This window comes from Theobroma cacao, chromosome 1, assembly GCF_053813885.1.
Source record: "Theobroma cacao isolate CCN51 chromosome 1, ASM5381388v1, whole genome shotgun sequence".
Lineage (NCBI taxonomy): Eukaryota > Viridiplantae > Streptophyta > Magnoliopsida > Malvales > Malvaceae > Theobroma > Theobroma cacao.
Window position 1 is genome coordinate 39,896,813 of NC_142639.1, and position 12,702 is coordinate 39,909,514.

The window sequence follows — 12,702 nt, forward strand, 5'->3', positions numbered from 1 at the left end:
AGATAGTGTCCCACGCGCTTTCTTTTTTTCAACGACTCCACCGCTATGGGCCGATGGGTGACCAGCCTAGGGATCATTCATCCCCTTTGCTTGTGGTCTCCCATCCCCTCTCTTCCTCTTTCTTTTGAGTGTTGGAATTTCTACCTAAACGTAACTAGTCAAAATCTTGGTTTTGACTTGGAGATTTTAGTTTAAAGATATTGTTTTCAATTATAATTAATTTTTTTAAAGAACAAATTATGAATATTTTTCTTAATAAAACATTCAATATCTCAAAAAACAAATTATAAAACTTTTATTTTAAGTAATTCAACATATAATGGTAATATAAGTTTTATGTCGTGATCATGTGATATATCACAAGATTGATTATATGTTAATTAAAAAAAAGAATATCGAATAAAGTTAAAGAGAGAAAAAGGGTTTGAAAGAAATATTTTATAAATTTTTATTAAAAAAACTTTTATGTTGATTAATTTGGGCATGATTATTCATTATTAGACAAAACGATTTTATAAAAAAAAAGGATTGGATTTATGGTTGAACAATAACCATATTTAAAAATTAAATTAGATTAGGGTTAGAATAATAACCACTTTATCAGTACAACAATTATTCTCCATTGGAACCTAGACCAAGTCTACCCCATATTAGAATCGCGTGTACTGCACAAGCCGACCTAGAGCGTCAACCACACAGGAAAATAGTAAAAAGCCAAACGAGTCAACAACTGTTACCACACGGCGTTTCTTTCATGTTTGAACCTCAAAACGACAACAACCCACGCAAACAAAAATAAAAAAAATCAAAAAAAAGAAAAGAGAAATAAAGGAGTGATATTTTCCTCTACTTTTCTTCCGTGCTTTCATCTTCGTCACATTTCTTCATCACTTCTATCTGTTTTGTTTTTTGTTTTCTTTCTTTCTCCCTTTGAAGAAAAGAAAAGAAGAGAAGAACCCTAGAGACCCTGTTGTTTCTCTTTTTATGGTAATTCTTTCCTAGTATGGAAATAAATAAGGGTGTGTTTATAGTAATTTTAATAGTAGTTCTGAGTGCTGGGTTGGGGTCAGCTGGGGACATAGTTCATCAAGACAACGTTGCTCCAAAGAGACCTGGTTGTGCTAACAACTTTGTTCTGGTATTCCTACAAAAGCCCTAAACATTTACTTCGTCTGTTTTTTTGGTTATGTTTTCTTTTCCTTGCTGTCTGTTTGGTTGCTGAGATAATGAAGGATGAAAGAATCTAGCTTTTTGCTTTTGTACTTGATGTTGGGTTATGATGCTTTATTGAATTTGATAAGTAGTTTAATTGTTTTTGTTGGGATTTATTTACATAAAGTTTTGACTCAGTCTTTGGTTCTTCCTGTTTGATTGCTGAGAAAATGGTGGGAAATGTTTTTTTTTTTTAGGTTTATTATTGTGGTTTTCAACTTTGATAGGCAAGAGGTAAATTTATTAGCATGCTATTCGTTCCTTATTTTTCTTTCCCCTGTCAAAGGAAGTGAAAGTAAAGGTGTGGTTTCTTTTGAGTTCCTTTTTTTTGCTTTAGATCAAGGGGAAATGAAGTAGTCAATTTGTTATGAGCTAAGTTTTTTGGTATCAGCTTTTTATTTTTATTTTCTTCTTATTTTTTTATTAAGTGCTGGGAGATAAAATGCATTAACTTTATTGAATTGTTTGTTTCTAAGCATTGGAAAGGAAAAAACTTGGTTAAATTAAGCTAAGTAGTTGTTTTAGGCTTTTAGTTGAGGAGGACTATTTTCCCATAATATCAGTATAGTGGGACAGTTTTAGACATTTTCTGGCAGCCACAGAAAACTTTAATCTTTCCTCAAACTTTAAAGTAGACCAAAGTAGATTTTACTTGGATGATAACTTTTTATCAGAATGTCTTTAATCTCCGAAGAATTTGAAACTTGAACTCAGCTTATATAAGTTAAGTAAATAGTTGTATTAAGATAAATTTCGTCTTTCTTTCTCTAGTAATGAAATTGTTGAAATTAAATATTTTAATGAACATATTCTGTCTTCTTCTTTTTGCTTTTAAATTTTGGACATAATAATAGAATTTCTTACTTCTTTGCTGCCCTTTGAAAGTTGATTTAGAAATGGTGCTTGTTTATTTGTAATGTTTGTTCTTGGAGTAATTATATTCTTTTGTATTTCTTTTTTAAATTTATTAATATGGCCTTTGTATATTGGATTTGAGCCAATTTGTTTTATAGGTAAAAGTCCCAACCTGGATTAATAGTTTAGAAGATAATGAGTATGTTGGTGTTGGCGCTCGTTTTGGACCTACTTTGGAGTCCAAGGAAAAACATGCAAGCCGTACAAGGCTTGCTCTTGCAGATCCTCCTGATTGTTGCAGCAAGCCTAGGAATCAGGTTTTCAAATTCTGATCTTTTACAATGTATTCATACAATTTGACTTCTAGATATATTCTCACTGATATGTGCATGTGCTTTCATCTTAACAGTTGCCCTTATTCTTGTTCCCTCACTCTTTATTAATCTTAAATATCTTGTCTGTTGGTAGCTTACAGAGGGGGAGGTCATTCTTGTACATCGAGGTAACTGTAGTTTCACAACGAAAGCAAATGTTGCTGAAGAAGTTGGTGCTTCTGCCATCCTCATAATAAACAACCAAACAGGTATTTCATGTTCTTTTACCACTTCTTTATGCAACTCCTAAGAGTTCGTCCATCTTGATGGCCTGGTGTGGTAAAGATTGGCTACATACCCAATACTTATTCATGTGCTATCTGCCTTCTTAGAGGTATTCATTTGATGGATAGATCTTTACTTCATTTTATACTAAGATTTTTGTGTGAACCAAAAGCAAAAGAAGATATTCTGCGCAGAATATAGGATAAGATTACTACTTAGAGTTGGAAGTCTGAAGAAATTTTGTGGGCTTATATTTCTGCTTATGATATCTTTTCATTTTTCAACTATAACCATCATTATACTGCTCCTTGAAAAGTGTCAATTCTACCACAAATGTGATAAAAAAAATTACTCATAAAATTACTTGATCTGTTCTTTCTGGTATGTCTTTATGTATTGTTGCATTTTATCCGTCCAAGTTCTCTAGATAGCTGTTGTGATATCATCATTTTTAATCCTGGGAGGTTACTTGAGCTATGGTTGTGGTCGTATCAGATGCTTAATCAATTTACCCATAATAAGATAGGAAATACTACATTAAAGATGATAGAATTTATTATAATGGCTAATTACAGTTATTATGAGCAGTTGTCAACAGCCCAAATCTTGTTTTTCCTTTCTAAATACTGAATCAGTTAATCTTAATCGACAGAACTGTTCAAGATGGTTTGTGAATCTGACGCGGATGTAGATATACAAATACCAGCTGTCATGCTCCCTCAAGATGCTGGTTCAAATTTGGAAAAATATATAAATAACAACACTATGGGTATGGCTTTCTTTCTTTCACATTTCTTTAATATCAATGTCACAGTTGACCCGGTCTCTTTTTTGTTCTTAAAAAATACTTTTCTGATCTTTTTATTGCTTGGTAATACCTTATCTAGCATTATTTCAGAATGGATTTTAATTTGTCTGCACTTTTCATCTTTATTTAGTATCTGTTGCGCTTTACTCTCCAAAGCGCCCAGCAGTTGATGTTGCAGAAGTGTTTTTGTGGCTAATGGCCGTTGGTACCATTTTGTGTGCTTCTTATTGGTCTGCATGGACTGCCAGAGAAGTTGCTATTGAGCAAGACAAGTTACTAAAGGTCAATTTTTATCTTTTTAAGAGCAAATTTTATGCATTCTGTTTTAAATTCTGTTCTAGTACATATGCGGCAAAAGCTTTTTCAGTATAATTCAATCATTCCCTACAATGATATGCTGATTGAATTTGTTTGCACAGGATGCATCAGAACAATTTCTACAAGCCGGAGGTGTAGGTTCGAGTGGTTTTGTTGACATAAATACAACATCAGCAATTCTCTTTGTTGTGATTGCTTCATGTTTCTTGGTCATGCTTTACAAACTTATGTCATTCTGGTTTGTTGAGGTTCTGGTGGTTCTGTTTTGCATCGGTGGAGTCGAGGTGCGTGTGTCTTCATATACTTGTATGCTTACTATAGCGTGGCTTATTTCCTCCATCTTTTTATCGGTAGTTCACTAGTTATTACTGAGCCACTTCAAATCAATTCTTTCATGGGCAGGTTTTGGATTTTACTAATGATGCTAGTCTTTCTTTCCTTATATTTATATGCTCTTCTTCTCCCTGTTTTTGGTCTGTGCTTCTTTGGAAAACTTACCAAAAGTTTTAAGCGAAGCTTATTGGGCTGAAGAGTCATCTTTCGACTCTATTTTACATGATCAACAATGTCCCTAAGTGTGACTAATAGTTATGACTTATGAAGCCATTTGATGGAAGCTGCAATGTTGTTGCACATGCATATCTTGTGCATGTCGAGCACCATCATCCATGTCTCAGTGCTTTTATGGACTGTTTAACATATATGTGCACATCTTTAGAGAAGAAAAGTTTATTCAACATGTTAAAGATCTTGAATCTGTCCACTGTGATGGTAATTAGTTTCAGAAGCTGCAATCAGGGATACCTTGTTCCTTATTGGTGGCCACTCTGATTTCTATTCCTTTATGTTTTTACAGAGGCTAAGATTTTAGACAATGTGTCGAGGATCTTGAATGTGTGAGATGCAAGGCTCACAATCCTGTCAGCTTAAAACTTATCAAAAAGAACATAGTATGTCACCTACTAAAAAAGTTTCTGGTGTTGCTCAATGTAATTTTTTAATGTTGAAGACAATAATCATGCAATCTAACTTAGTGCTGGAAATGATAAAAAACTTGCAACTTTGGCAACCGCCAATGACTAATCAGTGTCTGTGCTCAGTGTTTTTCTGAACCTCAATTTGAAAACATCTGTTGAATAAATACGCCTGGATGTAAAAATTACTTAATCATGAGCCACAGTTGAATTCACATTACATTTTTCTGATATTCTCTAATGATAAGGCCTGATAGAAAGGGTAGAGGGTTGGGGGAAGGGGAAGACTTTATTGAGATGAATGCTGATCCTTGATATCCCTTTATGCTTCCAGGGCCTGCAAACGTGTTTAGTGGCTTTGTTATCATGGTATGCTTATTCCTTCCCTGTTGCTTTTCTGTGTTTACATGGCCACTTTCTTAATTGTTCTCCTTCCCTGTGACTGTAATTGAACATCATTAAGACCAAAGTCTCTCTCAGAAATATGTGGAAAAGGAAATCAGTAACACTTTTCTAAACAAAGTCTTTATTACAGTGTTATAAAAATTTCATTATTCATAGAATACATGCTTTTTCGTTCCAAGTTCTAATGAACAGGTTACAAATAATATGACACTGACAGCTAAATATATATAGTTTCAGGTGGTTTCAACGCTTTGCAGAATCATTTATCAAAGTACCCTTCTTTGGAGCTGTTTCGCATCTGACACTGGCTGTTTGTCCCTTCTGCATAGCATTTGCTGTTGTTTGGGCAGTGTATCGCCGTATCTCCTTTGCCTGGATAGGTCAAGATATTCTTGTAAGACAACATTTCTAGTATCTTCCGTTGATATGTTGTTATGGTATCTTTCTTAGTTAATCAATTTCTTGAGGTGATCGTGTTGTAAAGCATGGAAGTCACTCATGTGTCTATTTGCTTGTAGTGATATCTCTTCTCATTGAAAATAATATGCTTGGAAACTTAGTTTGATTTACACTCTTATTATGGTAAGCTGATGGTATATAAACCTCCTCTTTTGCCTGCTCAATCAGGGTATTGCACTTATAATCACAGTTCTTCAGGTTGTTCGCATACCAAATCTCAAGGTGAGTATTTTGATTCATTTGGCTTTTTCTGCCTACTGCTTAGAGATGCATGCATGTTTTGCTATTATACAGGTCTTATCTTCTCCGTGTTTCTGTACACAGAGGATAAACTATGCATTTAGCTAGCATACATATGAGAATAATTGAAATATTGAATAAATTTTTTATGTTTTTATTGGTGAATTTTTATTGAATCAGGTTGGAACGGTTCTTCTGGGTTGTGCTTTCTTGTATGATATCTTTTGGGTGTTTGTTTCCAAATGGTGGTTTCATGAGAGCGTGATGATAGTGGTAAGCAATTATCAACATTATTTTCCCACCATAGAATTCTAATAATGGCTGATATTCTTTCTCTAGACCTGTTGGACAATTGAGAGAATGACGTTATATTATTATTTTTCTTCTATATAGGTAGCTCGTGGTGATAAGAGTGGAGAGGATGGCATACCAATGCTACTAAAAATTCCACGCATGTTTGATCCTTGGGGTGGCTACAGTGTTATTGGATTTGGAGACATAATCTTACCTGGACTGCTTGTGGCATTCTCTCTAAGGTTTGAACATTGGAGCCAATTGTAACTTTTGCATGCCTACCAGCTTTCCATAGAATCTCAACATTAAATTTTGCTCTTTGATGCCTTTGCTGATTCTTTATGCTTTTGTATAGTTAAGATCTTATAACCAGAACATCTAAACATGCTGATTGTAATTTGTGAATAGACCATATTTACAAGATTTTTCATCAATAAGTCCATAATTTGTGTTGCTGTGGCTTATGAGTGTGCTATTGATTGAACTAAAGATTGGTTGGACCAAATTCAATGTGCAGCATAGTTTAAACTGGAAATAATCGCTTCTGTTTGTTTTCATAGTACTCTATCTTCGCTCAAATGTTCATTACTTAGATTTGTTCGAAACAAAGAGATTGGTTTCTGATGTTTGGTCTGACTGTACCAGTGATTTTTTGCAGATATGATTGGCTGGCAAAGAAAAATCTCCGAGCTGGGTATTTTGTATGGGCAATGACTGCTTATGGTGTAGGTATGAGAAATTCTAAATCTGCAGAGCCATCCTGTTGATATGTGGGGGTATTATGGACCAAGCTGAGCATGAATTTTACTTTGTTCCAACTTAGCTTAGCCTCTGATTAACAAGGCTCAAACTCTCAGTGCTAAGGAAAAAAAAAATTGTTTGAGCCTGACTTGCAGAGCTTATGTAGCTCTAAAGTTTAATCCAAAAGGGCATGAAAATGATATTTCCCAGATTTGCTGGGGGCTTTATTTAATGTGATAGGAATTTTTCTTTTTTTTTTTTGCAGTTTCCTTTTCCTTGTCTTCTGTCTTGCAATATAAAGACCATTGGCTCATTAATGCTCTATTCTATAAATTCATTCTACAGGTCTTCTGGTCACGTATGTGGCTTTGAACATGATGGATGGACATGGCCAACCAGCTTTGCTTTACATCGTTCCATTCACACTTGGTAAGTGGAAATGAGATTAAGAATAGTGCAGTCTCTGTAACATAAATTACCATGCTCATAAGCCCCAGATGAAACATTGTCTTCCACTGTATTTTTCTTACCAATCTGTTGTGTGGGATGCAGGGACCTTTATCACATTGGGAAAGAAGAGGGGAGATCTCAAAATTCTCTGGACAAGAGGAGAACCAGAAAGGCCTTGTCCGCATGTCCAACTTCAGCCCTTACAAGAAAAGTAATGACGGTAATAAACATTGAAAAATAAGTACCTCGGTTGCATACCTGTTTTGGCTTTTAGTACAGAACCTGTTGAAAAAGCTTTTTACCCTTTTAGGTTGTAGAGGAGCATGTAATATTTGCAGTATAGTTATTGCAATCCGTTTAGAAATTGACCAGTAACAGAGCACTTTTAAGCCAGTTCAACTAATTTCATAGAAGCTTTACTGTTGATTCTGTAAAACTATGATCAAATGATCCCAAAGTAAAGGCCATGGTTCCAGACTTCTGAGTGATCTTTTTGTACTAGTGGCATCCGAGAATATATTTCATTCAAGTAAATTCTATGTTTGTCTTTTGAGTATATGTGTTGAGTCTCCTGAAGCCAAACAAATTGTTCATTTCCATTTTGGTTATGCCAGCATCATTATCAAGTATTAAATTTTAGCTGAGATTTTGGATCTGCCAAATCTCAATGACAACGCCTGTGAATTAGATGGATAAGCCAGGATGTATAAAACCAATTAGAACTAAGCAGGTAGGATAAATCTGAAAGCTCCATATCATAACAAAAACAGTTGTATCATGCCAATCAACTGAAGGTACTTTGCAATGGGGCAAGATCTATATTTTGTTCTTTGTAATAGCGTTTCCGACCCTTGACAAGGTATATACAACAATATAACATAGTACATTGTAGTATAAGTAAGGAAGAGCATGGAAAACCCAAGGATGAAAGAGCAAGATATATACAATGGAACCTTATGAGGGAGACGTAGTGAAACATGTTCCTGAAACAAAAATACAGTTCCCAGTTTTCAATGAGGTTGCTGCCACTCCCTAATCGCAGAACGCAGAGCATGGTTAGGGACAAGATTCCGATGTGAAAGCCTGAGGTTTGTCATAGGGGAGGAATCATGGTCAGCCAGCCATCCCCGCAATGCCGATGCCTCATAAGTGTAACCATCGGCTGCCACATGCGGATCATCCATAACTTCCTGCAAGGCAATTATCAATGAATTTTTGAATACTGTGTTTGCAAAAATAATCCATTGGTTATTTCGTTAACAATAAAATGGGGCAATGAAATGGAATGGAGCTAACCTGTAAAATGGGACAAATGAAATAAGATGGAGGCTCACGATTATCTTCATCAGACTCGGAAAGGAATGATAACGTGGCTCCAGAAGAAACTCTCATCGTTTCAAGCACTCTCAAAACATCTGAAGCAAGATCAGGTCGACGGCTTAGATTAATGTCACAGCATCTAATAGCCAAGCGGGTCAACTGTGCAACTTGGTATGGCCAGTTTCCAGCTGAAGAATCCAAGAAGGAATTCAGATTTTGTAGTGCATTTTGCGCAGTCTCAGCTATACCCTGAGTTGATCTCCCACTCAATAACTGTAACAGTATAATGCCAAACGGGTATAAGTCTAAACTATGAGATAATCTTCCAGTACTACGAAAATCAGGATCTAGGTAAGGCCGTGCGTTGCTTGAGTCTTCCAGAAGAGAGAGTGCACGGCGGGCTCCGAAGTCGCTAAGTTTGCACCCAAAGTTGGCATCAAGGAGAATATTCCCAGGTTTTAAGTTGCCATGCACTACGCTCTGAGGTTTACTGGAATGTAAAAACATGAGAGTAGAGCAAAGCTCAGTAGCTATATTTATCCGAGTTTGCGATGACAGCGGAGGGGTGTCATTTCTGCAGTTCAAACGATCTTCAAGGCTTCCATTAGGAAGATATTCATAGATTATAGCCCAAATTTCAGGGCAGGCCCCAATGAGAGTTACTAGATTTGGATGCCTCGATTTACTCAACTCATCAACCTGAAATACAGGAGAACAAACTTTATTTCACTCTATTTGTATATGTATGCAACTTCTTTGAATCTAAAATTTGTTGCTTCATATGAAATCTAATTGATTGTTAGTCTTCATAATTAGAAGAACACGTAGACAAAATTGAAAATGCCCAAGGAATGCAAACTTTAGAAGGATAATCTGGTAGAAACTCAATATATGCAACGAGTTTTCTTACCTCCTGCTGAAATTCAGAGGGGTCTTGTAAGCTGTTTTGGCCGAGCACCTTTATGGCCACATCAGTGTGCCGAAGGACACATCTATAGTAAACGCTCCCCCGAGTTCCTTCTGTAATCTTAAAGGATGGGTCAAAGTCCTCAGTCGCTTCCTGAATCTCTGAGAGAGAAAACTCTGCATAGGGTTGCTGCACATGTGTGCTTGAGGTATCTTCGGCTTGTTTTCTTAAAACCTCGTCAGTTATCTTACGGGTATTTTCAAGCTCAACCTGCAACTCATCTTTTTCTTTCTGGCAAATTTGTAACTGATCCAGAGTTGCATCGTGGATCTCTGAGGCAGACAACTGGTCTGGGTAGATTTGCTGCATATGTGTGCTTGAGGTCTCTTCTGCCTGTTTTCTCAAAAGCTCTTCAGTTACTTTGCGAGTATTTTCAAGCTCTACTTGCAACTCATCTCGTTCTTTCTGTGAAATTTGTAACTGCTCCACAGCTGATGACAACTGATCTTCCAATTGTTTTATCCTGTAATCTGAGTTGGCAACTTGGCTATCCAGTATCGACTTTTGTCCAATGGCAATTAAATGCTCTTCATCTCTCTGCCTCTTCATCTTTTCAAGCTCCTCCTTCTGTTTTGCAAGTGCTGCCTCAGTTTCTCTCTTGCGTTCATTGTACAACCTTTCAAAGGCTTTTGCCTATAAATAAAGGGAAAGGAACTGTCAGTAAACGTGTTAATCTTTATGACTTAATGTACAATCTTCAGTGGAAGTATAAATTCGATGGTGACTCATTTGTTCTCAATACCAAGCAAAACCATCTTCACAAAAGAGAGGTAACAAGGGCAGAATTTCAAAAGACATTACTTGGCGCATAGCCCGGACAGCATCCATTTCAGCTTTGACACGCCTGTTGGACTCTTCATATGCTTTTCGGTTTGATGTTTCAGCTTCCTGCAGTGCCTGTTCAAGTTGATCAAAGAGTTGATCATTGCCGCTTCCTTCCTGCCAAAAGCCATGAACCAGGAGGGACATTAGCAATAATGGTTTAAATCTGAAAGTGCTTGATTTTTCAGGATTCAGTTCAAAATCAAGCCAAAGGGATGGGCAAAATGAATGTGGTGATGATCAGCATATGACAATAGAAATTTGAATTGTGGGCATGCTCAACATGTAGCTTTTATGGCAGATGAATGGAGATAGTACTACTATGTTCCAGTACATTGGGCATTGATAGAGAATCCTGATCCTCTCCTGAGCGAAGCAGTACAAATCGATCAAGCTCACATTCATTCTCCTCTCTTTCCTCAAAAACAGCCGCGTCTAATATACCAGCAGCTTCACTAGAGCTTGTCAAATAACCGGAACCTGATGGGCTTAGTGCATGTGATGATTGCCCAGTTTCAAACCTGCACTGAAGACCTTAAAGTCAATATAATGAAGCAGTTGGAATGTGCAATCTCATTATTGATAAATTGCTGAGAGTCTGAGAGAGAATTTTTCACCCATTAGCTTGAAATATGCATCTCAAAAGTTCCAACAGATAAGACAGACAAATTAGAATCAGGATTTTGGCAATCATTGAGCATACCTTTTGTGGACAAGTTGCTCCCTGCAAATGAACCAAATTTGACAGGAAAGTGGTGCATTATCGTTTACATATTGTGCTTTCTCAGACATGAGCCACATTCGCCTACAATGTTAAGAGCAAGGTCAGCAGATGAGTGCAGGAAATAAATAAGATCATGAATGTTAAGGAAACTGAACGAGTTAGTTGTACTCTGAAAAGTGCTCGGCAGCTGCTGCTCCCATGACTAGCTTCTTGATATTGTGCCGATGAATCAGTTCCACAATCCCCTTCGCAACATCATCCCTTTGAATAAATAGTTTTTCTGCACTGACCTACACCAAGACAATGAATGGCAATATACCTGCTTTGTTATAAAAAGAGTTGGACCTTGTCATAAGAAGAACTGCTTCAGAATAAAAAATTCTCGAAAACTGTTGTTTATGGGCATCGAGGGGGCAGTTTTTTGAACTTTCTCCACCGAAAACAGTTCTCTGAGGAATAAAATTGGATTTGTATTTGGTGTCAGTTCCCCATGGTTGAAAAACTAATGTAAATTCCACCGCCAAACCCTTAGAGATGTGTCAAGAGACATGCCTGTGGTTCTTTCAATTCACAATCACCCATGTTTCACTATACAATTGCATACTGTTTCCATACCCAACACTACAAAACCCTATAAATCCAGAAATAACTTTCCATTAAGCAAAAAAGATTCTTCTGCTGGGTTCAGTAGCAATTAAAAGTGCAACTGTACAAAAAGAAGACTGAAGAAGAAATAGTACCCCTGCTTCACGACAAAAAAGAACGCAATCATCCATGATCCTGTGCATCATGTCGTTCCCAACTTCTTCTAGACCCCTGAGTTGTTGTTGGTGAAAAAGCATTACAGCTAAATTCCCATCAACTCCTTAGGGGTAGGGGGAACGAAAGAAAATACAAATCAGATTACATATAGCAAAGAATCTCTAAGTAGAAATCAACAGCCCAACATGTAACTATTGCATTGAGTTGACTTACTGGAGGAGATCATCTTGGATGGCTGATGAACATGAAGAATGCAAACTTTTAGAGGACTAAGATTATGTAATGTCCAAAACAAAGTGAGCTCACTTTCGTCAAATTCTCCTACTGCAACATAAATGGTACCATCACTAGCCATGTTTTCCAGCAGTTGTTTGATGATCTCTCTCCTCACCAGTTTGCTAACTCCCTGAATCCACCTGTTTTAAAGTTGTCAAGGCAACTATTTCCTTCTCCTCAGTCTTTATCTGATATAAACCAAGAAACCTTCAAGGCAAGTTCCAAGTCAATCCGGCGTCAATGACTATACATACAGAGAAAAAAAAAGGAAGATTCCCTACGTTAAGGCCTGTTGATGTAAGAGACTTGCCATGGCACGGAATTAATCACTAATAACAGTATTAGTATATATATTATATCAACGGGAAAATATTTGTATTATAAAAATAATCCAAAGCCCAAAATTTTTTTGCTGCTTTTGGATCCAAAAGCATTCTTTTCCCTACTTTTTAGTTTCATTGGTCACTGCTGGAGCT

General features: G+C 36.6%; 2 protein-coding genes across 4 annotated transcripts; one reads left to right on the forward strand and one right to left on the reverse strand.

The window, feature by feature from the left end:
* The first annotated feature begins 840 nt into the window (after positions 1-840).
* On the forward strand, positions 841-7,911 carry SPPL4 (SIGNAL PEPTIDE PEPTIDASE-LIKE 4). Of its 2 annotated transcripts, none has more exons than XM_018122263.2 (14): positions 841-1,138; positions 2,226-2,384; positions 2,536-2,650; positions 3,319-3,435; positions 3,605-3,756; positions 3,894-4,076; positions 5,101-5,135; positions 5,409-5,565; positions 5,799-5,852; positions 6,051-6,143; positions 6,264-6,406; positions 6,823-6,893; positions 7,251-7,334; positions 7,458-7,911. In XM_018122263.2, the coding sequence occupies exons 1-14, from the start codon at positions 1,004-1,006 to the stop codon at positions 7,568-7,570; spliced, it is 1,611 nt and encodes a 536-aa protein (XP_017977752.1). In that variant the 5' UTR covers positions 841-1,003; the 3' UTR covers positions 7,571-7,911. The 2 variants fall into 2 exon arrangements, with proteins under 2 accessions (XP_017977752.1, XP_007051789.1); XM_007051727.3 differs by having other exon boundaries at positions 842-1,138; positions 5,403-5,565.
* Positions 7,912-8,150: 239 nt separating this feature from the next.
* LOC18614131 (U-box domain-containing protein 33-like) lies at positions 8,151-12,554 on the reverse strand. 2 transcript variants are annotated; one of them, XM_018122254.2, is made up of 9 exons: positions 12,164-12,554; positions 11,929-12,050; positions 11,357-11,478; positions 11,168-11,269; positions 10,799-10,985; positions 10,444-10,581; positions 9,586-10,275; positions 8,652-9,374; positions 8,151-8,545 (listed from the first exon to the last, which is right to left on the reverse strand). In XM_018122254.2, the coding sequence occupies exons 1-9, from the start codon at positions 12,303-12,305 to the stop codon at positions 8,366-8,368; spliced, it is 2,406 nt and encodes an 801-aa protein (XP_017977743.2). In that variant the 5' UTR covers positions 12,306-12,554; the 3' UTR covers positions 8,151-8,365. The 2 variants fall into 2 exon arrangements, with proteins under 2 accessions (XP_017977743.2, XP_007051790.3); XM_007051728.3 differs by having other exon boundaries at positions 11,929-12,053.
* Between the last annotated feature and the right edge of the window lie 148 nt (positions 12,555-12,702).

What these genes read in the sequence shown, in the direction of transcription:
- SPPL4 (XM_007051727.3), top strand. Translation starts at nt 1,004, where the DNA reads ATGGAAATAAATAAGGGTGTGTTTATAGTAATTTTAATAGTAGTTCTG. An exon ending in GTGCTAACAACTTTGTTCTG is followed by an intron (nt 1,139 to 2,225) that starts GTATTCCTACAA and finishes TTTGTTTTATAG; the next exon opens with GTAAAAGTCCCAACCTGGAT. An exon ending in TATAAATAACAACACTATGG is followed by an intron (nt 3,436 to 3,604) that starts GTATGGCTTTCT and finishes ATCTTTATTTAG; the next exon opens with TATCTGTTGCGCTTTACTCT.
- LOC18614131 (XM_007051728.3), bottom strand. Translation starts at nt 12,305, where the DNA reads ATGGCTAGTGATGGTACCATTTATGTTGCAGTAGGAGAATTTGACGAA. An exon ending in CCTCTGAATTTCAGCAGGAG is followed by an intron (nt 9,375 to 9,585) that starts GTAAGAAAACTC and finishes CCTGTATTTCAG; the next exon opens with GTTGATGAGTTGAGTAAATC. An exon ending in TCATTTGTCCCATTTTACAG is followed by an intron (nt 8,546 to 8,651) that starts GTTAGCTCCATT and finishes ATTGCCTTGCAG; the next exon opens with GAAGTTATGGATGATCCGCA.